General features: G+C 42.7%; 1 protein-coding gene across 3 annotated transcripts in view; it reads left to right on the top strand.

Annotated features, from left to right (window-relative positions):
* The window catches only part of MOCOS (molybdenum cofactor sulfurase), a 65,600-nt gene extending 43,068 nt beyond the window's left edge, over positions 1 to 22,532 (top strand). For 2 of the 3 annotated variants that reach the window (XM_032603360.1, XM_032603362.1), the window contains 6 exons: positions 3,050 to 3,128; positions 5,690 to 5,814; positions 10,387 to 10,492; positions 13,930 to 14,068; positions 18,954 to 19,058; positions 22,339 to 22,532. In XM_032603360.1, the coding sequence (XP_032459251.1) occupies positions 3,050 to 3,128; positions 5,690 to 5,814; positions 10,387 to 10,492; positions 13,930 to 14,068; positions 18,954 to 19,058; positions 22,339 to 22,491 (707 nt within the window). In that variant the 3' untranslated portion in view covers positions 22,492 to 22,532. The remainder of the gene's footprint in view (positions 1 to 3,049; positions 3,129 to 5,689; positions 5,815 to 10,386; positions 10,493 to 13,929; positions 14,069 to 18,953; positions 19,059 to 22,338) is intronic. The other variant, XM_032603361.1, reaches the window with a different exon arrangement.
* Positions 22,533 to 22,989: the final 457 nt, after the last annotated feature.

Genomic DNA, 22,989 nt, shown 5'->3' with positions numbered 1-22,989 from the left:
TATGTCTGTTTTTGTGTCAATGCCATGCTGTTTTGATTACTGTAGCTTTGTTGTATTGTCTGAGGTCTGGGAGGGTTATGTCTCCAGCTTTGTTCTTTTATCTAAAAATTAATTAATTAATTAATTTATTTATTTTTGGCTGTGTTGGGTTTTTGTTGCTGTGCGCGGGCTTTTCTCTAGTTATAGCGAGCAGGGGCTACTCTTTGTTGCAGTATGTGGGCCTCTCATTGCAGTGGCTTCTCTTGTTGTGGAGCACGGGCTCTAGGTGTGCGGGCTTCAGTAGTTGTGGCACGTGGGCTCAGTAATTGTGGCTCACAGGCTCCAGAGTGCAGGCTCAGCAGCTGTGGCACATGGGCTCAGTTGCTCTGTGGCATGTGGCATCTTCCTGGACCAAGGATCAAACCCATGTCCCCTGCATTGGCAACGGGATTCCTAACCACTGCATCACAAGGGAAGTCCCTCCAGCTTTGTTCTTTTTCCTCAGGATTTCTTTGGCAATTCTGGGTCTTTTGCGGTTCCATATAAATTTTAGGATTATTAGTTCTAGTTTTGTGAAAAATGTCATGGGTAATTTTATAGGGATCGTATTACATATTTAGATTACTTTGGGTAGTATGGCCATTTTAACAATATTAATTCTTCCAATTCAAGAGCATGGGATATCTTTCCATTTCTTTGAATTGAGGTGTTACCCTCTTTTATTATACTTTTCTTGTTTAAGTTTGGATACCCAGGATATTAACATACAAAAAGAGTTGAATGGCTTACTCTTCTTTCTATTCTCTGAAGCATAAAAATGTATGTCATGACTAAATAGGATTTATCCCAGAATATAAGGAATAAGAGAGAGAGAAAACAAATACCCAAATATCTTCCACTCCATATCAGCGGCACTTTGTGAGATGGTGTGGTATATCAGATGTTCTGCTCACTCGTAGGGACTTCCAGCACTGTGGGTGGAGGAAGGGCATCCTTTGCAGGACACGTATGGTAGGACAAACTTTTGGCCCTAAATAATAAACATTAAAACAAGGCATTATAATTGTTTTATGTAAATGACTTGTCACCCCAAAAGATTTCAGGTATCTTGAGTCCAGAGGTTGGAATCTTTTATTTCTCTGTATCTCTGAGCTGTACAAGCACAGGGCTTAGTATATCCGGAATGAATTCAATCCCCATGAACTTGGTTGGGGGCGGCCCTTGAGCTCAATCCATATGGGGACCCCAGATTAGGTTGCCTGTTTAACAAGAGGCCTGCGATGACCTTTACACTTGATCTTAGCCAAAAGGCCGAGAAGCGATTGCGATGACCTTTATAAGCCAGCTGAGGGCCATATTTATGATTATATATGTTTTGTGCAGAGTCTTGGGTAAGCATAGAATGAGGCTGAGCGCAGGCCTCCTGCTGGCAGCCCAGGGGTGCATTTCCGCCGTGCATTTGTACACGTGCTGTCCCCCTGCTGTGGTTACTTCCTCATAACCAATGTTCCAGGACTCACTTTAAGGTTCTCCCCTGTGGGTGCACACCTGGTGCAATCCCATCCTTCCACGAACAGCCTTTTTTTTGCGGTACGTGGGCCTCTCACTGCTGTGGCCTCTCCCGCCGCGGAGCACAGGCTCCAGACGCACAGACCCAGAGGCCACGGCTCACGGGCCCAGCCGCTCCGCGGCATGTGGGATCTTCCCAGACCGGGGCACGAACCCGCGTCCCCTGCATCGGCAGGCGGACCCTCAACCACTGCGCCACCAGGGAGGCCCCATGAACAGCCTTTTGACACAGCATCTCTAATCACTCAGCACAGCACTCTCCAAACTTCTGGAACTTTCTGGATGAGGCCTCTTCTGGCCTTCCCCACACAGGGACAGGAGTGTGGCACTGGTCGTGCTTGTGTCAGACATGGACAAGCAGGGGACAGAGCTGATGAAATACCTCTTACGCATATTGTTACTTCTCTGTCTTCGTTGTGGTGAAAGGCTTGTCGCGATTGGCATGGGTCTGGGTAGCAGTCATGATCTGACGCTCGTGAGTAGGAATGGATGTACCCGTTGCTGTGCTGTGTGTGATGAAGCAGGACCAGCATGAGCAGGGATACAGGTGTGCTTGCTGGGGGCAGGTTGGGTCACGCCGGTGAACAGTGTGACTGGCGGCAATGCTGAGAGGGTGCAGGGCACGGGTGGGCCACACAGGAGGAGTCCACAGAGTAGGAGCCGCCACAAATTCCGCTCAGGTGTCTTGGCTTCATGCAGTTCCCTATACTTTTAATGACTCACGAAGGATGAGAAGGAGTGCTGAGTGGCAGAGGCCCTCAGCCGTTCCAGCCTTTAGCAAAGATCTTTCACTCATCAGTGGCCATATATCAGTTTCCTCTAGTTTCTTCCACATATGTTATTCTAAATCTATTGAAAGAATGAATACCACTTTAGCTGAGTACTGGGTATATGGGTGTTTATTATTCTTCAGACCACTATGTATATATGTTAAACACTCCTTTGTATGTACGATATATGTAACAATTTTTTAGAAAAGAATGGCTTCCCAACCCCACTGACATAATAACAGTTTTTTGGGGTTTTTTTTCTTGGTGTTAATGATGATTGATGCAGAAATCCAATTTGATGGTGATTCTTAGGGGCTACTGAGAATTGACACTATGTTGACATCCTTACAGAGTGAGCCTTCATGTCTGCCTGCCTATTTCTAAAGGATCTAAGGTAGCCTAGTGAGCAATGATGTCAGGATGTGGAGTCATGCGGAGGTAGAGAAAGCATTCAGAGGAATTTGTAGTGTTCCAGGGGCTGTGGATGTGACTGCCCCAGTGCAGAGTCTTCCATGACAAAGCTGCTCAATGCACATGCTGTTGGTGGTACCCATAATGATGAAGAGAATCTCTGTGTTATAAAGAGATTTCCAAGACTCAGCCACTTACTTGATTCAACCAATTTCCAGGGTCATTAAAATTCTTGTATATTTCAGGATAATGGACTTTTTTTGGACATACTTGTTTTTTTTTCCATGATGATAAATTTGTCTCTAACCTTTATTCAATAGGGATGGAGCCTATAGCGGTGCCACTTGAGGAGAACAGCAAACCGGCTCAGACTTGCCAAAGCAAGGTCTGTGCAGACAGGTGAGGCTGCAGCAGGTAACACTCGCAGGTCTAGCTGCAGGACGGCTCAGAGGGGGGAAGAGAGCAATGCCCTGTGCCATCGGTCCTCAGCTGCATCCTCTGTCCAGTCTGCTGCCGCTTCCCCCTCGCACACTCCACTCCAACCACACCGGCTCCTAGCTCTTCTTCACACCTACTAAGCATGCTTCCTTCTTAGGACTTTGCACTTGCTGCTCCCTCTGCCTGGAATGCTCTTTCCCTGTTTATACCCCCGCAGGGTTCACTTCCTCACCTCATCGGGTCTCTGCTGAAAAGCCTCCTTCTCAGAGGGCCCACCTGACCTCCCCTAGGAGCCAGCCCCTCCCTCTCCACTTGCTCTGCTGAATTCTTCTCCTTCTCATTAATCTTTTCCCCAACATATACCTTCAGTCCCTCCTGCTAGAATGCCGACCCCGAGAGAGCAGGACTGTCTATGTTGCTTCCTGTAGACCCTGGAACAGTGTGGTGTGGAGGGAGGTGAGGTGAGGCAGGGGACAGTTTGGAGGAGGCATGGTGGAGCTCAGAGGGGTGGCCGCAGGGGAGTGGTGAGTCAAGGGACCCGATTCACAGCTTGAACAAATTGGCTGGTGGGTGTAGAAAAGTTGGAAGGCGGTAAAGGTGCAAGTGGGAAGGCCAGCTGAGCATCTGTGTTAGTAACACAGGTGAGATGAGATGGAGGCTTGGATCAGGGTCAGAGAGAAAATCAGGTGAGCATCAGATATAATATATTCTGGAGGTAGAATAACCTGAACTCGCCGATGAATTGGATGTGGAAGCTGAGGGGGGTGTCAAGATGTCCCTCAGGTTGTAGAACTTTCAGGTGAGAGTTCAACAATTATATTCCATATAGTTGTAGATTATTACCTAATCTGAGTTATTGATGGTAAATCATCTGCTGAATTCTAGGAAACATAGAAAATGAGGCTGAGTGTTATAGGATTTCGTTTTATTTCTTGATCGTAAATATTTACAAATCAATTTATTGAATACATCAAATTTCTGCATCCCTTTTAACCTAAATCTAATTTCAATCTGAAAACATGTGGAATACAAATTTTCTGATTGTGGGCCCCTATCTGATGGGTTCCCAGCGCATCTAATACCCCAACTAGTTTACCCCCCAAATACTAAAATGGTTAACTCTTAACAGTTCAGTAGGGATTTATATATAGTAGAAGTCTTTTAAAATGCTAATTGCCTATTAGTTAACACAATAAAGTAGTTGGTGGGTATGTTTGTGCTCAGTAGTTGGTGATATGCATAGTACTGAGTCAGAGTACGTTTCCTTCTGCACTGCAAACAAGTAAGTCATGAAATGATATGTCAAATACTCAAGCTACATCCAAATCGGACTCAAGTTGTTAGTGCCCCAGGTCACGCTGGGATGATGAAGGGCTACATGCTCAGGAAAGGTGGGAAGGTGATAGCGTGAAGATCGTGCTCTGTACAATTGCGCATCATGGGCCCTGGCCCATCCTGGAGCCCAAGGGGTGAGCACACTCTGCGTCCTCTTGCTAGTTCTTGTGCAGGTTTAAGCATTCATCATAGCACATTTTCAATTAGGGCAATGAATTTGGGGTAAACATTTCTGCATGTCACTGTAGCAAATCTTCTCACAGAGAGAAATCTAGCCATCTAGGGGTACCTGCAATTATTTATCAGGCTCTTCCCTGGTTGTAGATTTCATTTAGCTGCATCTGAGAGGAATGGCGTTTTCTGGTTAATAAAGCTTTTCGATAGCTAGAGGTCAGGCTTCTTATACTCAGAACCACAAGTACTCAATATAATGAAAAATGGACTCAGGTGCATCTCTCAAAGCACCAGAGAGAATGTCTACAAAGTAAGGTTTCATTCTTCCCTTTCCTTTCTAGATCCTAAAGGTTCCCAGTAAAAATTAAGGATAAGTTTTCAATAATATCTATCTTGTAATCCCAATGTAACTTATTAGCAATTTTGCACGATTAATTCTGGTGATGTGTAGATTATAATTTTTTTTAATTTAAAATTCTATTTAAAAATTCTAGAAGTTTGAAGAGTTTTAAAAAGCCAGATCAAAAAATGTACTTATATCGGTGACTTATGGCCATAGTGTTCTTTTCAGAAACCAAACACGTCAGTCCCTACAGCGTGGCCGTGAGAGAAGATATTCCAGTCAGGCCTATAGTAAAAAAACCAGGAGACGGGTCTGGGTTCCAGAGCTTCTGAAAGCAAAATAATGCTCTGGAAGCTCTTAAATTCCAAGCTTTGTGGTTCTCAGTGGCTGTAAGTAATATAAACAAAGTCTTTCAAGAGAAATTTCTAAAGCTTTTTATTTGATCTGAAAGCTTTGCATAAGCTCCAGATCCCAGGCCTTCCTGTGCCTTGGAAATCTCATTGCGACTTCCTAAGCACACTTGTCACTGTAGATTTCTGTCTTGTTGGGGGCTTCATGTTTTTATATTATATTATATTAATTATATAATATTATATTACATAACTTTTTGCTATTTCAATTATTTAAAGGAATACTATATAACATCTTTCCTTTTTTTTTTTTCTGCCAGGGTAAATACTTATGACTGTGGAGAAAAAATTTCAAGCTGGTTGTCAAAGTTTTTTGGCCGTCCATATCATTTGATCAGACAAAGTTCAGACTTTCAAAGAAATGCAAGGAAGAAACGAGGCAAAGGTATCACATTTCGGATTGCTTCTTAGGGGACAGGCGCTTGGGTTTAACCCTTGCAGACACGAAAATCAGCCCACAAAATGGATTGACAGGGCAACGTGCTCATGAACAGAAAGTAGGGGTGGTCAGCCTCTGGCAGAAAGGTGCTGTGGTGGCCCCCAGGTCAGCAGGACCCATGTGTGGTCTCCAGGATGAGCCCGAGGAGGCCGAGGGGGGCTTGCAGCCTCTGCTCAAGCTCTCTGCCTCAGTCCTGCATGTTTAGAAGCACAATTAAGTTTTGTTAAAGAGAAATATTGGTAGCTTGCTGTATACTAAGAAAATCTGGACTTCTAGTCTTGGTCCTGACACCAAGTAGTTGTTGAGACCTTGGCAAATCCTTGAACCCATTGGTGTTGAACTTCTGTAGAACTCTACAACAGAACATTGTGACGGCATGTCATCTACTTAGATTTAAGGGTTTTGACAGTTTTTCCTGACATAAGCTGTTGTGAGCATAAAATGAGACAGCAGAGAAGGAAGTACTTTGAGCTAACAGTACCATATAGGAAGAGAGAGTTTTCAGGTGTCTGCTCAAATGTCGCCTTCTCGGGGGAGCCTTGCCTGGCTGCCCTCCTTAGAACCAGGGCCCCTACCTGAACCTCCAGCTCATTCCCTGTTTTATTTTTCTCTGTGGCACTTTTCACATCCTATAGGCCATGCATTTGACTCAGTTATCCTGTTTACGTTCTGTCTTCCCTCTGTCAGATCATAAGCTCTGTGAGGGAGGGATTTTTCTCTGCTTTGTTCAGGGCTTAGAACAGACCTGGCACATAGTAGTTGCTCAGTAAATACCGGATGAATAAATGAATGGACTGGAGAGTTGCCACATTACTGGTTTGTGCAGGAATGACCTAGCTTAGTCGCTAGCTCCCTGGGAGACTGGCTTGTAAATCTACACCTGGAGTGAGTCATGGAGGGCTTCAGGGAAGAGGTGAGTTTGGAGCTTCATCTTAACAGGAGAGTAGAAGTGTTCCAGGCAGAGAAAGGCAAGAAGATTACTGAGGAGCAGCATGGCAGAGCTTGGCATTTCATGGGTTCAGAGAAGGGTTTAGGAGGGTCAGACATGGGTAGGGGAGTGATGGGGCAGAGCTAGAGAGAAGAGATGAATGTGCAGCTGAGGAGTAAGTAAGCACTGTCTTCAGGTTGAAGAACTGAAGAATTCTACCCTGGGGAGTTTCATGATGCAGCTTGCATTAGAAAGACACCCCTGGTGAGGTGTGGAGGCTGCAAGGGAGAGGAAAATGAAGGAAGCAAAGAGGCCAGGCAGGAGGCGGCAGTGACTGTCCTAGTGGGAGATGGGGCCTGGGTAGGCAAATGTGGGAGCAGAATGAATCTGTTGGCTGCTCGATACAGGATCAGGAGTGTCAGCTTGTGAGTATTATACTTCAAGGATGCCATTTACGGTGGAGAGGTCTCTGATGGTCTAGGTCTAGGCCTTTGAACATTTTTGTGTTGGTACACCTTAGAAGAAATTTTTTAAAGCTACACTACCTCTTTACGTTGTCATCTAAATTTTAAAAAAAAGTTGCAAAGGATGTGATTTCCAGCATATTGCAAATATACAGGCTTACTTTGGAGATACTGAGAATTCGGTTCCAGACCACTACAATAAAGCAAGTCACAAAAATTTTTTGGTTTCCCAGTGCGTATAAAAGTTATGTTTACACTCTGTTGTAATCTATTAAGTATGTAATAGCATTATGTCTAAAAATCAGTGTGCATAACTTAATTAGAAACACTTTTTTGCTAAAAAACTCTAACCATTATCTGAGCCTTCAGCAAGTCATGGTAACATCAAAGATCGCTGATCACAGATCACTATAACAAATATAATAATGAAAAAGTTTGAAATATTGCGAGAACTACCAAAATGCAACACAGAGATATGAGGTGAGCAAATGCAGTTGGAACAATGGTGCAATAGACTTGCTCGATGCAGGGTTGCCACAAACATTCAATTTGTAAAAAACTTAATGCCTGTGAAGTACTTGCGAGGCATGATAAAGTGAAATGCAATAAAACAATGTACGCCTGTAGTCATTTAAAATTAAAACTTGTACATTGCCCTTTTAAATATAAACCAGTGGAGTCTCAATACCATAGTGATTTGAGTCTTATGAGTATTAACTTAAAAATATGTGTATAAACAAACTGTTTTTTAACGTACAGAAATTTTCTTTCTTTCATTTTCTTTCTTCAACTTGTATTTCCATTCCACTTCCTTGAAGGAATTTTATCTTAGTGTTATTTTATGCTTGAAACTCTTTCCTTGATTACCCTATCATATTTATCTGAAACTAAAATAATATATAAATTGAAATGTATAAAATTTCTTAAAGTTTCCTGTGATGGTAGAGTCTCAGTGTTAGGAAATTTTTCCTAGGTTGAGTTCTTATCATAGTTTTTAATAGTACACAGTTGATCAAAGCAACAAAAGTATATTATAAATTTCGAAAAATAGTTATTAAACATAAAGAGAAAAAAGTAGTGGAAAATGAATCTCTTAATGAGATGGCTGGCCACCTGTGATTAATTCGCATGTCCATGAATGACTGTCACCTGTCATCAGAATAGCTAGTGTTCAGCACTGGTTCTCTTCTGAAGAATCTTATTTAAGTCAGTAAACAGCTGGGGATGAAGGTGTTTGGTTAACGCACTGTCACTCAAACCTTTCTTCTGAGGCACAGGGATCTAACATCAAGATGACTTTAATCATCTGTCACTTGACAACTTAATTAGTTCCGGCAGTTTTGTGGTTAGCAAAGAATTGGAACCCATCTGACCTACAGGAGGATCAGTCACCCAAGCTTGAGAGACTTTTATTTTCTCAGCACAGACCCCAGGGTTTTGAACTGGTCTTTTGTTTTCCACCCTGGAGATTTTTAGCCCCCAGGGGCAATGTGCCATAGGAGAGGTGCGGCCTTTGCCCTGTGAAGGGTGAGAAGGGCCTTTTGTGGAGGGGCCTGGGATTGCACCTCACTGCTCTGACAAAGCCATTTTAGCAAAGAAGACATGGAAATAGAGAATCTGTAAGCGATTCTCTTGGAAGTGTCCATTCTCGAGTACTCTGGGGTCCACAGGCCTAGTTCAGAGACAGCTCACTAGGTTTTGGCCCGGCCAGCCTTTAGTATCAACATCTTGTATAAAGACAGCTATGGCATGCCCAAAAAGTGGGAGCTAGAAGCTGGGTGATGGGCTGCAGTAGTTCTGGAGGCCCTTGATATTTTCTTCCACTCTTTTTTTTTTTTTCTTTTCAGTAGTTTTAAAACTTGTATTATTTATTTCTAAAGCCAATATTACACACTTGCCCAAGGGCAGAACCCAGCTTCTCCCTGACTAGATTCACTGACCAGATTCAGAAGATCTCACTGGGCCTGTGACCCTCATCAAGGCCCTTCTTCTTGCTTGGGGAAGGGCCACCCCCACCCCCGCCACTTCCCCACCTCCGCCCTGCAGCCCCATCTCTCCTCCTCTAAGTGTTGCCTCCAAGTTTCCTTTGCTGGAAGAATTTAACTTCAGCATTTTATTATTTTTTTCCAGATTATCAACAGAATATTCTAGAAGCTTATGTTCTTTCTGTTTTTGAGAAGTTTGAGCCATGCTTAGAACATTTTTTATTTCCAGGACACCATTTTCTTCCCTTTAGAAACAGTCCCTAATATTTAAAAATGCAAGTCTTCCATCCAAGTACTAATCAGGCCAGGAATTCTACTCAGTATTCTCTAATAACCTATATGGGAAAAGAATCTGAAAAAGAATGAATATATGTATATGTATAGCTGAATCACCTTGCTTACACCTGAAACTAACACAACATTGTAAATCAACTACACTCTACTATAAGATAAAAATTAAATCTAAAAAATGCAAGTCAGTGGAAGCATGATTCATTTGCATTCCAAGAAAGCAACTCTTCTTTTCTAATTTATTTTATCTTAATTTTTAAATTTAGGTATAATTGACATACAACATTATATTAGTTTCAGGCATACAACATAATAACTTGACATTTGTATATATTGCAAAGTGATCATCACGATAAATCCAGTTAATATCCATCATCACACAGGTACAAATTTTTTTCTTATGATGAGAACTTCCAAATATGCAATGCAGTATTATTAACTGTAGTCACCACACTAGACATTATATCCCCAGGACTTATTTATTTTATAAGTGGAAGTTCGTACCTTTTGACCTTCACCCATTTTGCCACCCACCCCCCCCCACCCACCCCCGCCTCTGGCAACCACCAATCTGTTCTCTGGATCTATGAGCTTGTTTTGTTTTGTTTTAGATTCCGTATCTAAGTGAGATTATACAGTATATGCCTTTCTCCGTCTAACTTTTCACTTAGCATAATACCCTCAAGGTCCATCCATGTTGTCGTTAAATGGCGAGATTTCATTTTTTTATGGCTGAATAATATTCCACTGTGTATGTATACCACACTTCCTTAACCATTTATCCATCAGTGGACACTTAGGTTGTTTCCCTCTCCAGCAACTCTTCTTTTAAATACTCCATCACTTTTAGATCAATCTGCTTGTACTACAGCCACCCTCTCTCTGGTGAATGAGGCACAGTATCTGCTGATAAACAGATCCAGTGTTTCGGAACTGCAGCAGCAATTAAGCACCAGGTAAGATCCCTGTACTATTTGCTATTTACCTTGGGAATAGCAGACAGGTGTAACTACTTGCCCCTGGGAGTGAGCTGGTCACCTCTCTGGGGAGAAAAGGTCTGCGAATCATAAGTCCAGACCCTTCATTGAGAAACTGAGGCCCAGAGAAGTCACAAAACTTTTTAGGCCCGTTTCCCTTAATCTCTTAGAGGGTTCTCTTTTATCTTCCAATGTCCTTGATGCCCTCAGGATGCTTGGCGGAGAATCCCAACCCTCATTTTTAATCATTTCAATTCTTAAACATTTAGTTGAATGTAATCGCCAGCAATTGGACCCACATTTTTTTTTTTTTTTTTTCCTGCGGTACGCGGGCCTCTCACTGTTGTGGCCTCCCCCGTTGCGGAGCACAGGCTCCGGACGCCCAGGCTCAGCGGCCATGGCTCACAGGCCCAGCCGCTCTGTGACACGTGGGATCCTCCCGGACCGGGGCACAAACCCGTGTCCCCTGCATCGGCAGGTGGACTCTCAACCACTGCACCACCAGGGAAGCTCCATGGACCCACTTTTGTTGCCCGCTCTCCCACTGTCCCCTGGCCCCTAGGAGCCTTGCATTACTTCCACAGTCATTTTGAGTGAAAAGAAGAGTGGTTATGAAAGCTTTTAAAGTTGTAATTGTAGATACTATTTGTTTGTATCATCAGACAGAACTAGCACCCTTGCCTGCTCACTCCCACCCAGGGATCTCCCAAGTGTCCTGGAAAAGTCAGCTCTAGAAAGGGTCTTGGTTGGTTCAAACCCCCTCATTGTCCTTCAGAGGAAATTGAAGTCCCAAGGTAATCAGACAACTGGGGCAAAAAAGAAAAATCACCCAGCTCTTATGTAAGAGTTGGGACCGGCAGATCATTCATGGTCCACACCTGTCAACACCATGAGCTGGGGCTCCTGTGACGCTCACGTGCCCTGTGGTCCTGGGCACATGTATGCACATGCACAAACATGTACACATATAGCTTAATAAAAACTACAAAAATGGACTGTTTGTAGTAATTTCTGTTCATAGTCATTGGCAAAAACACACAGCAGTGTCCCCTTGCCGAGGTCCAGGCTGCCCTCTTTAGGAGCTGAAGTGTGATGCCTGGTCCCTGGGCGTTCACTGAGTTTTCCCGGTACTGAGTGACCCCCTTCCTCAGGTACCCTGGGCCCTGGATGGAGCAGGTCTGCAGTTTTCTGGGATTCTTTGTGTGGAAAGAGAGGAGGTGGGGACAGGCTTGCTGCAGCCCTGGTTCCTGCAGTCCTGGTTTAGTGCAGAGCTGACAAGCAGGAGGTAGGAAGGCCAGGTGGTCAAAGGTAGGAGAAACAGCCTGTGGTTAGTACATAGTGAGTGTCCCTGGTTCTGTTTTCAAATCTGATGGATGATATTGTCTCCATGTGGGCCATGGTAGCTTCTGGACATAAAACTTTCCCTATTAAAAAGCACAAAGGGAGTTTTGTTTGTTTGTTTGTTTATAACCTGGAGGGTAGATCCAGAATCAAAGGATTTTAGGACTGGAAAGTGCTAACCCTCTCATTTCCCACAAGGGCCCTGCAGTCCTCATCGGTTGTGGGTGTTGCCCATAGTTAGTGGCAAAGCTGGACTTGGGTATCCTGGTCCCTGGCTTTTCACATGCCAGGGGCTTTGAGATACAGACATGGGACCCCTTACTCTCCCCCAGCATCTTTCAGTTCTGTCTCCAGGGCAAATTCCAGTCATGCTCAAGGATCTCCCTCCCTCCAAACTTCAAAAATTTTTATTAAAGTACAACAAAGTGCAAAAATCATAAGTACATAGTTTAGTGAATGTTTACAGATGTATATACCCACGTAACCACCATCCAGATCAAGTAGAGAACATTTCTAGAACCATAGACCCCTTCCTCATATCCCTTCTTGGTCAACCCCACTGAAGGTTGCCACTATTATGCCTCTTTTCACCCTAAACAGTTTCGCCTTTTCTTGAACTCAATTTAATGGGATCGTACAGTGTGTTCCTCTGTTGAAGTTTGCAGATGCTTTTTCAGTGCTTTTTTACCTTAGGGGATGGCGTGCATGGAGGTGCAGGGAGCTGTTTAATGGTAACTTGTGCTAATCAACAAAAATTTTAAACAAGAATTACAAAAATAGCATACACTTAGTTAAAACTGCAAACAGGATGGAAGCTAGGAAATAAAAATTTTAATCGAGATACAATCGACATGCAACATTATATTAGTTTCAGATGTACAACATGATTCTATATTTGTATATACTGAGAAATGATCACAGTAAGTCTAGTAAACATCTGTCATGACACATAGCTGGAAATTTTTTTTTAAAGATTGTTTATTTCTTTTTTTTAAATAAATAAATAAATAAATAATTTATTTATTTATTTTTGCCCGTGTTGGGTCTTCATTGCTATGCGCAGGCTTTCTCTAGTTGTAGAGAGCGGGGGCTACTCTGTTATGGTGCTCACGCTTCTCATCGCAGTGGCTTGTCTTTGTTGTGGAGCACGGGCTCTAGTCACGCGTGCTTCAGTAGTTGTGGCACGTGGGCTCAGTAGTTGTGACTCGCGGGCTCTAGAGTGCAGGCTCAGTAGTTGTGGCGCATGGACTTAGTTGCTTCAGGGCATGTGGGATCTTCCCCGGACCAGGAATTGAACCCGCATTCCCCACGCTGGCAGGTGGATTCTTAACCACTGCACCACCAGGGAAGTCCTGCAAAATTTTTTTCTTTTTATGAGTACTTAAGATTTGTTCTCTTAGCGCCTTTTAAATATGCAATACAGTCATTTTTTAGACAATACAGTATTATTAACTATAGTTGCCATGCTATACATTACATCCCCGTGATTTGTTTATTTTATAACTGGAAGTTTGTACCTTTTGACCCCTTTCACCCATTTTGCCCACCCTTCTCCCCACCCCTGGCAACCACCAATCGGTTCTCTACAGGAAATAAATATTAAAACCTCCCATGTATACTCTATGTTGCTTTATGATGTTCTAATATCCAAAAAGAGTGTGAGCTCTTGATACTTTTTAGGTCCTTGATAATTAAGCCTGTTGACAGTCTTTAAATGCCTTGTCCTGACTCTGTAGAATTGGTATTTTCTCATAAGTTTATTCACTCGATCCCAGTTCACTTGGTTTCCAAAGCTCTTCATCTCTTCAGCAAAGATCTACTCACCCATTGCACGGCCTCTTGTGGGCTTCTCCATGGAGATGGGACCATATTCCAGGGAGATCACGGAGGTCTGTCCAACAGATGTGTGTCTCTTGGCCTTGCACTCATGATAAAAGCTTGTTCTGATCATCGAAGCCTCAGGCCAGAGTACAATGGATGAACTCAGGCCTCGAGTGGTAGAAATGTTGAATTATTACAATAGTGCAGTTATCCACCCTTCCCCACCTTTTCTCTTTTTGGTATGTCTCAAACAGTGATGAGAATGGAAAGGAAGAATTATTTCCAGTGAACAATCTCATCTCACGTTTCCGTGCCAATATTATTACCAGTGGAACAAGGGCTTTTGAAGAAGAGAAATGGGATGAAATTTCAGTTGGTTCCTTGCATTTCCAGGTAAGTTCCCAGGAGTTCTATTATCCTTCCTCAAGGGTTGCCAATGGGGATTGACCTCAGTCCTAGGCCGGGATGGTAGCAGGCAGCAGGGAATCCCATGCCCCATCACGTGCCGCCCCCCTACCAGGCGTTGACTCTTATCCACAAAATCTCGGCAGAAAGGTATGTGACACCTGCATCCTGGGGTGCCCCTTGGAATGATCCATCTCTCCTTCCTCCGGGGAGCGCAGCAGTTTCACGTGGGGAAGAGAGAACGTACAGGTGATGAAGGTACAGACTTTGTCGCTGTGTCTAGGCTTCAACTCTGTTTCTTGGAATGCTTGTGTCTATGAGAACGTCCTCCTCATGAAACCTGCTGGATTTTCTCACTGTCTGGAGCTTGTGGAGGAGGGCGCAGATGCCTCATGGTTCTTCAGTGCCCATGGTGGCCGTACCTTCGCCCCATGCTCTCTCGCTTCTGGCCTCGTTGGCAGCTGGGGAGCAGCTTGCAGTTAGAGGCGAAGCCTCCAGGATGCCCCCCCTCTCCAGGCTTTGGGCTCCCCAAACTTGAAGCCTTCAGCTAACATCTACATTCCTCCTTAGGGCAGATAAGGCCCCCAAGACCTGATCCTCCGGCCTCTCCCATCTCCCCGAGCTCATCACCCCTCCCCTTTTGCCTGCCCTGCAGACCTTCTCTCCATTCCCTAAACAAGCCAAGCTTCCTGCCTTAGCACCTTAGCCCTGCTGTCCATTCCACCTGGAGCACTTTTCCTCCAGCTCCTACAGGGTCTCAGCTCAGATGTTACCTCCTTGGAAAGGTTGTTCCTGACCCACCACAAGGTCACACTCTGCACAGTGTCTCCTTATTTCTTCAGAGCATATGAGGGTGGGGACCAAGTCTGTTTAGTCCCTGCTGTTCCTCTGGGGTCTAGGACAGTCCTTACCCAGAGTAAGTGCTCCAAACTGCTGATGGAATGAATGGGCAGCAAAGCTATGGAACAGCTGGGGACAGAAGGATGGGTCATCTGCACAGAATGTCCCCAGTTCTTCAGTGGGGAATGAAATTATCTTAATAACAGTAATTAGCCAGTTGTATAAACTGATTGTAATAGGGCTACTGCACTCAAATGGAACATCACTCTAACTTCCAGGAAAGCAGTAAACAATAATTTAACCCTTAATGAAGGATTTCAGAGGTCTGGGGTTTGGGGTAGGGATAAACTGCGTGGCACCAATAGAAGAAAAAGATGTCCGAAAGATCTTTGTTATCCATTTAACTCTCCAAGCTTCCTTTTATCCTGGAAGCGGCTCCCCCTTGAAAGAATTATCTCTTTTCTCTTCCACAGACCTCTCTGGCACCAGCCTTCTGTCATTCCACTCAATCCTCCATCCCGGCTGACTCTTCTTCATTTTCTGTCGCTGTGTCCCTGCCATGCTATAAAAGCACCTGCTCTCAGGGTACATGCCCAGTAATGGATTGCTGGGTCGTATGGTAATTCTATTTTTAGTTTTATAAGGAACCTGCATACTGTTCTCCATAGTGGCTGTACCAATTCACATTCCCACCAGCAATGCAAGAGTGTTGCCTTTTCTCCACACCCTCTCCAGCACTTGCTGTTTCTAGATTTTTTGATGATGGCCATTCTGACTGGTGTGAGATATCTCATTGTAGTTTTGATTTGCATTTCTCTAATGATTAATGATGTTGAACATTCTTTCATGTGTTTGTTGGCAATCTGTATATCTTCTTTGGAGAAATGTCTATTTAGGTCTTCTGCCCATTTTTGGATTGGGTTTTTCAAAAAGAGTCATGTACCAAAATGTTCATTGCAGCTCTATTTACAATAGCCAGGACATGGAAGCAACCTAAATGTCCATCAACAGATGAATGGATAAAGAAGATGTGGCATATATATACAATGGAATATTACTCAGCCATAAAAAGAAACGAAATTGAGTTATTTGTAGTGAGGTGGATGGACCTAGAGTCTGTCATACAGAGTGAAGTAACTCAGAAAGAGAAAAACAAATACCGTATGCTAACACATATATATGGAATGTAAGAAAAAAAAAAAGGTCATGAAGAACCTAGGGGTGAGACGGGAATAAAGACACAGACCTACTAGAGCATGGACTTGAGGACACAGGGAGGGGGAAGGGTAAGCTGTGACAAAGAGAGAGTGGCATGGACATATATACACTACCGAATGTAAAATAGATAGGTAGTGGGAAGCAGCCGCATAGCACAGGGAGATCAGCTCGGTGCTTTGTGACCACCTAGAGGGGTGGGATAGGGAGGGAGACGCAAGAGGGAAGAGATATGGGAACATATGTATATGTATAACTGATTCACTTTGTTATAAAGCAGAAACTAACACACCACTGTAAAGCAATTATACTCCAATAAAGATGTTAAAAAAGAAAAAAAAAAGGGCTTCCCTGGTGGCCCAGTGGTTGAGAGTCCGCCTGCTGATGCAGGGGACACGGGTTCGTGCCCCGGTCCGGGAAGATCCCACATGCTGTGGAGCGGCTAGGCCCGTGAGCCATGGCCACTGAGCCTGTGTGTCTGGAGCCTGTGCTCCACAACGGGAGAGGCCACAGCAGTGAGAGGTCCGCATACCACAAAAAAAAAAAGCACCTGCTCTTACACATCCTGCCTGGTACAGAGTAGGCACTAAGTATATGATAGATGGGGAGAGAGATGGAGAAATAAAGGAAGAAAAGAAGGAAAAGAGAAAGTACTACAACTAGGCTAGGATCACTGTCAGAAACTTACCTTGTAACAAGTAAGTTGTAAGGTACCTGGGTACGTGAATACAAGGACTCTAAAAACACCTTTCTGAGATGCTTTGCTTTCTTTAAGTCATGATACTTAATAGACATCAATTAATGAAAGTTAAAATATGCATGCCCTTTGACCCAATAATTTCACTCATAGAAATCTATTCCATAAAAAACACTGTTACAAACATGCAAAGATATTTTACAAAATTCCTCATTGCAATACTTTATAAATATGAAAAATTGGAGAACATCCTAAACATCCATAAAAGTGAAGGTTTGTGGGTTTTTTTGTTTTTTTTTTGCGGTACGCGGGCCTCTCACTGTTGTGGCCTCTCCCGCCGTGGAGCACAGGCTCCGGACACACAGGCCCAGCGGCCATGGCTCACGGGCCTAGCCGCTCCGCGGCATGTGGGATCTTCCCAGACCGGGGCACGAACCCGTGTCCCCTGCATCGGCAGGCGGACTCCCAACCACTGCGCCACCAGGGAAGCCCCAAAGGGAAGGTTTTAAAAATTAATTTTTATTGAAGTATAGTTGATTTACAATATTATGTTAGTTTCTACTGTACAGCAAAATGAATCAGCTATACATACACATATATCCCCTCTTTTGTGGATTTCCTTCCCATTTAGGTCACCACAGTGCATTCAGTAGAGTTCCCTGTGCTGTATAGTATGTTCTCATTAGTTATCTATTTTATACATAGTATCAATAATGTGTATATGTCAATCCCAAACTCCCAATTCCTCCCACCCACCCCCCTTCCCCCTTGGTATCCATATGTTTGTTTTCTACATCTGTGTCTCCATAAAAACGAAGTTGATTAAATAAAGTACACTACATCCATACAGTGTTGTCCTGTGCAGGCATTAAAAAGTATAAGCTATAGTTAATAATGTGCCTTTCAAAAAGTAAATGCTAAATTAGGAATCTGGGATTAACAGATACATGCTAATATATATAATATAAACAACAAGGGCTTACTGTATAGCACAGGGAACTATACTCGATATCTTGCAATAACCTATAATGGAAAAGAATCTGAAAAAAGAATATATATTATATATTTATATTCTTATTATACTATATATAAATATTATATAACATAAATATGAATATTATATTTATATAAATATATATTATATTATATAAATATTACATATATTTATATAATTTATATTCTTTTTTCAGATCACTTTGCTGTGTACCTGAGACATTATAAATCAACTATACTTCAATTAAAAAAATGTTTTAAGTAAATGCTTAAGAGTTGTTTGTTGGTGATAATACTCAGTGCTGAAGTAGTTGCAATGTGGAAAGATCTAACACATCTCTTTTGGAAAGCAATTTTTCACTGGATATCATCAAGTCATAAAAGATTTATACTTGTTGACTTTATAATCTCCTTTTGGGAGATTTAGCCTAAAGAAAAATTCAAACAGGAAAGAGAGTTATGTGAATTAAGACCTTTATTGCAAAATTATTGATTACAGCAAAGCATTAGAAATTATGCACATGGCTTCAAAGGAGAAGAGCTAAGCGCATCAACCCATGGGAATGCCAGGCCATGGTGAAAACTGCAGAATCCGGGGATGAGGTAGCTGTCTGCGAACGGACACCGAACAATGTCCGTTATGTATTGTGGAGTAATTAAAAAAGAGAAAGAAAGCCAGCAGCTCTCAGCTCTCAGCGAATGTGTTTCACAGGGGCGCGTGTGATTGCGTGAGCTACTTGCTGCAGTCTCGCAGTCTCGAGCGATCTGTGGCCACGAGAGTAGCGCAGGGTGTGTGGCATCTTCTCCCAGTATGCCCTCCAATCAATTCTTTTCTTCCCTGGAGGAAGCCCAACATTCCCTGATAACCACCTGTGAGTCACAACCACTCTTAGTTTTCTTCAAAGCCCTGATGCAGTAGCCTTTAAGGTGATAAACTAATGTGGGTGATTCCCTAGCGGGCATTGGGAAGAGGTGGCACTTCCTGGCTCCGTGCAGTTTGAGTATTTCTCTGTGAGTCTGAAATTGGCTGTTTACAACGATTCTTCCTGGACCCAGATTCCTCCCTGCAGAGTGTGACAGTCTGGTCACTTTCATGGCAACGCTGTCTTTTCCCTTCTCACCTCCCAGGTTTTGGGACCTTGTCACAGATGCCAGATGATTTGCATCGATCAGCAAACTGGGCAGAGAAACCGAAATGTTTTCCAAAAGCTTTCTGAGAGGGGAGAGAGAAAGGTAAGCATGATTGCTAAAAATGACACCCCATTTTAAGTTCCTGATGCATTGTCTACACCAAAATTAATCCTTAATAGTGCTGAGTAATTTTTAGAAGTCAGAGAACACTGTAAGGCTGATGGGCTACCATCAAGGTGCAGACCTTATCCGCGACACTGTCTTATTTTTCCTTTCCATTCATTTCCTCACTATTTTTATGACATGTATTTTTGATGCTTTCAAATCTTGTTGAAGAGATATGGAGTATAGATAAGAAATAGTTTTTAAAAAATGGGGACATTCCTGGTAGTCCAGTGCTTAAGACTCTGTGCTTGCACTGCAGGGGGCACGTGTTCCACCCCTGGTCTGTGAACTAAGATACCACATGCTGTACGGTGCGGCCAAGGGAAAAAAAAAAGAGAGAAATAGTAAATAAGTAAAGTAATTCTATTGTCTCAATCATTATTTTCTTCGCCACAGAAATCTCATGAAGAATAAAAATGCCTTATGGTGAATAGGGTAGCTGCATAGAAAATAAATTTCACTATACTAAGTTTGTAAGTCATCTTCTTGAGGGCTAAAATGACTAAGTGTTGTTGTGGATCCCAGATTATAAAAGCTGAACTTCTAAGAGATTGATTCATTAGGAACATCCACTTATTTCCGGGCTTGCACTTTCTGTCTGGACTTCTGGTTTGCAAGCCAAATAAGGAAGCCAAATAAGCAATCAGGCTGCACAGAACAATTCTTGAAAATTAACAGAAACAATGCAAGCATTTCATATCTTCCCAGTAATAAACTGGCAAGTTAACTCATGGTAAAATGTTCTGCATCGTTTCCTGTGTTTCTCCAAAACCAGAGTTTTGTTTCACAGTATTTGATTGACAAAACTCTCCTTACGGATATGGATAGGTATGGTCTGCAGAGCTGTTGCGCTTGAGTATTATACCAACAAGTCTGTTTGCTCAGCTGTGGCAGGCCGTGCCAACTGGGGGCATGGGGACCCGGGCCCTGCCCCATGCAGGTTGCCAGGAGAGAGGATGTGTGGGCACAATACTATGGTACATGGAAGTGGTATTTCTCAGCATCACAGTAATTCTTGTGTACAAATCTTTTTATTTTTTAAATTTGGAATAATTTTAGATTTACAGAAAAATTGCAAAGATAGTACAGAGAGTTCCTGTGTACTCTTCACCTATATGTACACAAATATTAAGGAATTAATTTATCCCCAGTCCCTAGCTTGGGGCCTGGAACGTAGTGGTGGCCAACTGATGTTATCACAGATCTGGGAGCACATCACATACTCCAAAGGGTTGTTACTGGCTCACTTGCATTGATGGCAAACGTTTTTTGTTTTTGTTTTAATTTAACTTTTATTTTATATTGGTGTAGAGTTGACTTACAATGTTGTGTTTGTTTGAGGTGGACAGCAACTTGATTCAGTTATACATATCCATATATCTATTCTTTTTCTGATTCTTTCCCCATTTAGGTTATTAGAGTGCAAAGTAGAGTTCCCTGTGCTGTAGAGCAGGTCCTTGTTGATGATCTGTTTTATACATATATTAGTGTGTATATGTTAATCCCAACCTCCTAATTTATCCCTCCACCCCCCCACCGCTTCCCCCGCAACCATAAGTTTCTTTTCTAAGTCTGTGAGTCTGTTTCTGTTTTGTCAAGTAGTTCATTTGTATCAATTTTTAGATTCCATCTATAAGTGATATCCTATGATATTTGTCTTTCCCTGTCTGACTTAGTTCAGTTAGTATGATCATCCCTACTCTCTACATCAGTGTTGCTGCAGATGGCGTTATCTCATTCCTTTTTATGGCTGAGTAATTCTCCATTGCCTATATGGACCACATCTCCTTTATCCATTCGTGTGTTGATGGACATTTTGGTTGCTTCCATGTCTTGGCTATTGCAAATAGGGCTGCAATGAACCTTGGGGTGCATATGTCCTTTCGAATCATGGCTTTCTCTGGATATACGCCCAGGAGTGGGACCGCTGGATCATACTGGTAGCTCTATTTTTAGTTTTTTAAGGAACCTCTATACTGTCCTCCACAGTGGCTGTTATCAATTTCCATTCTCACCAACAGCATAGGAGGGTTCCCTTTCTCCATGCCCTCTCCAGCTCTCACTGTTTGTAGGGTTTTTTTTTTATTAATTTTTATTGGAGTATAGTTGCTTTACAATATTGTGTTAGTTTCTACTGTACAGCAAAGTGAATCAGCTATACATATACATATATCCCCTCTTTTCTGGATTTCCTTCGCATTTAGGTCACCACGGTGCATTAAGTAGAGTTCCCTGTGCTATATCGTATGTCCTCATTAGCTCTCTATTTTATACATAGTATCAATAGTATATATGTATCAATCCCAATCTCCCAATTCCTCCCACCCCACCCCCTTTCCCCCTTGGTATCCATACATTTGTTTTCTACGTCTATGTCTCTCTCTCTGCTTTGCAAATAAGATAATTTATACCACCAGTCCCCAGCCTTTTTGGCACCAGGGACCGGTTTCGTGGAAGGCAGTTTTTCCGTGGACGGGGATGGGAGACACCGGGATGGTTCAGGCAGTAATGTGAGCGGGAGTGATGGGGAGCAATGGGGAGCGGCAGATGAAGCTTTGCTCGCTTACCCACTGCTCACCTCCTGCTGTGTGACCCTGTTCCTAACAGACCGCGGACTGCTACTGGTCCGTGGCCCAGGGGTTGGGGACCCCTGGTCTATACCACTTTTCTAGATTCCACATATATGTGTTAATATATGATATTTGTTTTTCTCTCTCTGATGATGGCAAACCTTGAGTAGACTTACACAACTCTTCATTTTCGACCTCCCATCCTTATTCTGGAGAATTTGGAGAACTTAATTTACATCACGCATCCTTATAGAAAATGCTGAGTTTTGCCCTTATTTTCACAAAATGGTTTTTACATCAGGGAACAGAGCAGAAATCGGCCTGACAGTGGTCAGAGGCCCAGAGGAGGAAGAAGCCCTCCTGTGGGAAACTCAGGGTACACAGGAAGGAGAAAATAATAGGTCCAGCAATAAAGAGGTATAGGCTGACTATCGGGAAAGCATACTTTAAAACGAGAATCTGTGTGGTCTAGGATATTAGGATTCTCCTTGTTTCTCACTACCTTCTGCTAAATGACAGATAGGACATATCAAGTCCCAGTACATGTTTTTAAAGATCTGACTTAATTTTAGTGGAACATTATTATTTACAAAAGTATTTTAACTGCTAAAATAATCTAACTTCTGTTGTTACTGTTTTGTTCACAGGTGAACTTTGGGCTGTACCTGATGCATACCTCTTTGGATTTATCTTCTCCATGTTACCTGTCTGTAGGATCTCAGGTGCTCCCTGTGTTGAAAGAAAACATAGAACACTATGATTTACCTGCTTCTGAGAAACAGCAGGAAGTTATCTCCTAAAGTTTTTCTCAGCATATATTAAAATTTCTCTTTTACAACTATCTCCATTCTTTTCTTTCTTCCAGTTTTGCTGAGATATAATTGACATACAGCAATACAGTTTAAGGTGTACAGCATAATGATTTGACTTATATACATCACGAAATGATTACCCTAGTAAGTGTAGTGAATCGTCTCACATAGATATAAAATTAAAGAAATAGAAAACAATATGTAATTTTTGCTTGTGAAGGGAACTCTTAGGATTTACTCTCCTAAATTTCATACATAACATACAGCAGTGTTCATTGTATTTGTCATGTTGTACATTACATCCCTTCTACTTATTTATCTAATAACTGGAAGTTTGTACCTTTTGACTTCCTTCATCCAATCCCCCACCCACCTCCCCCCTCTGGTAACCACAAATCTGATCTCTTTTTCTCAGTTTGTTTGTTTGTTCTGAAGTATAATTGACCTACAACGTTATGTTAGTCCCCGGTACACAACATAGTGATT

Source organism: Phocoena sinus, chromosome 14, assembly GCF_008692025.1.
Source record: "Phocoena sinus isolate mPhoSin1 chromosome 14, mPhoSin1.pri, whole genome shotgun sequence".
Classification (NCBI taxonomy): Eukaryota; Metazoa; Chordata; class Mammalia; order Artiodactyla; family Phocoenidae; genus Phocoena; species Phocoena sinus.
This window is presented reverse-complemented; position numbering and strand designations above follow the sequence as displayed.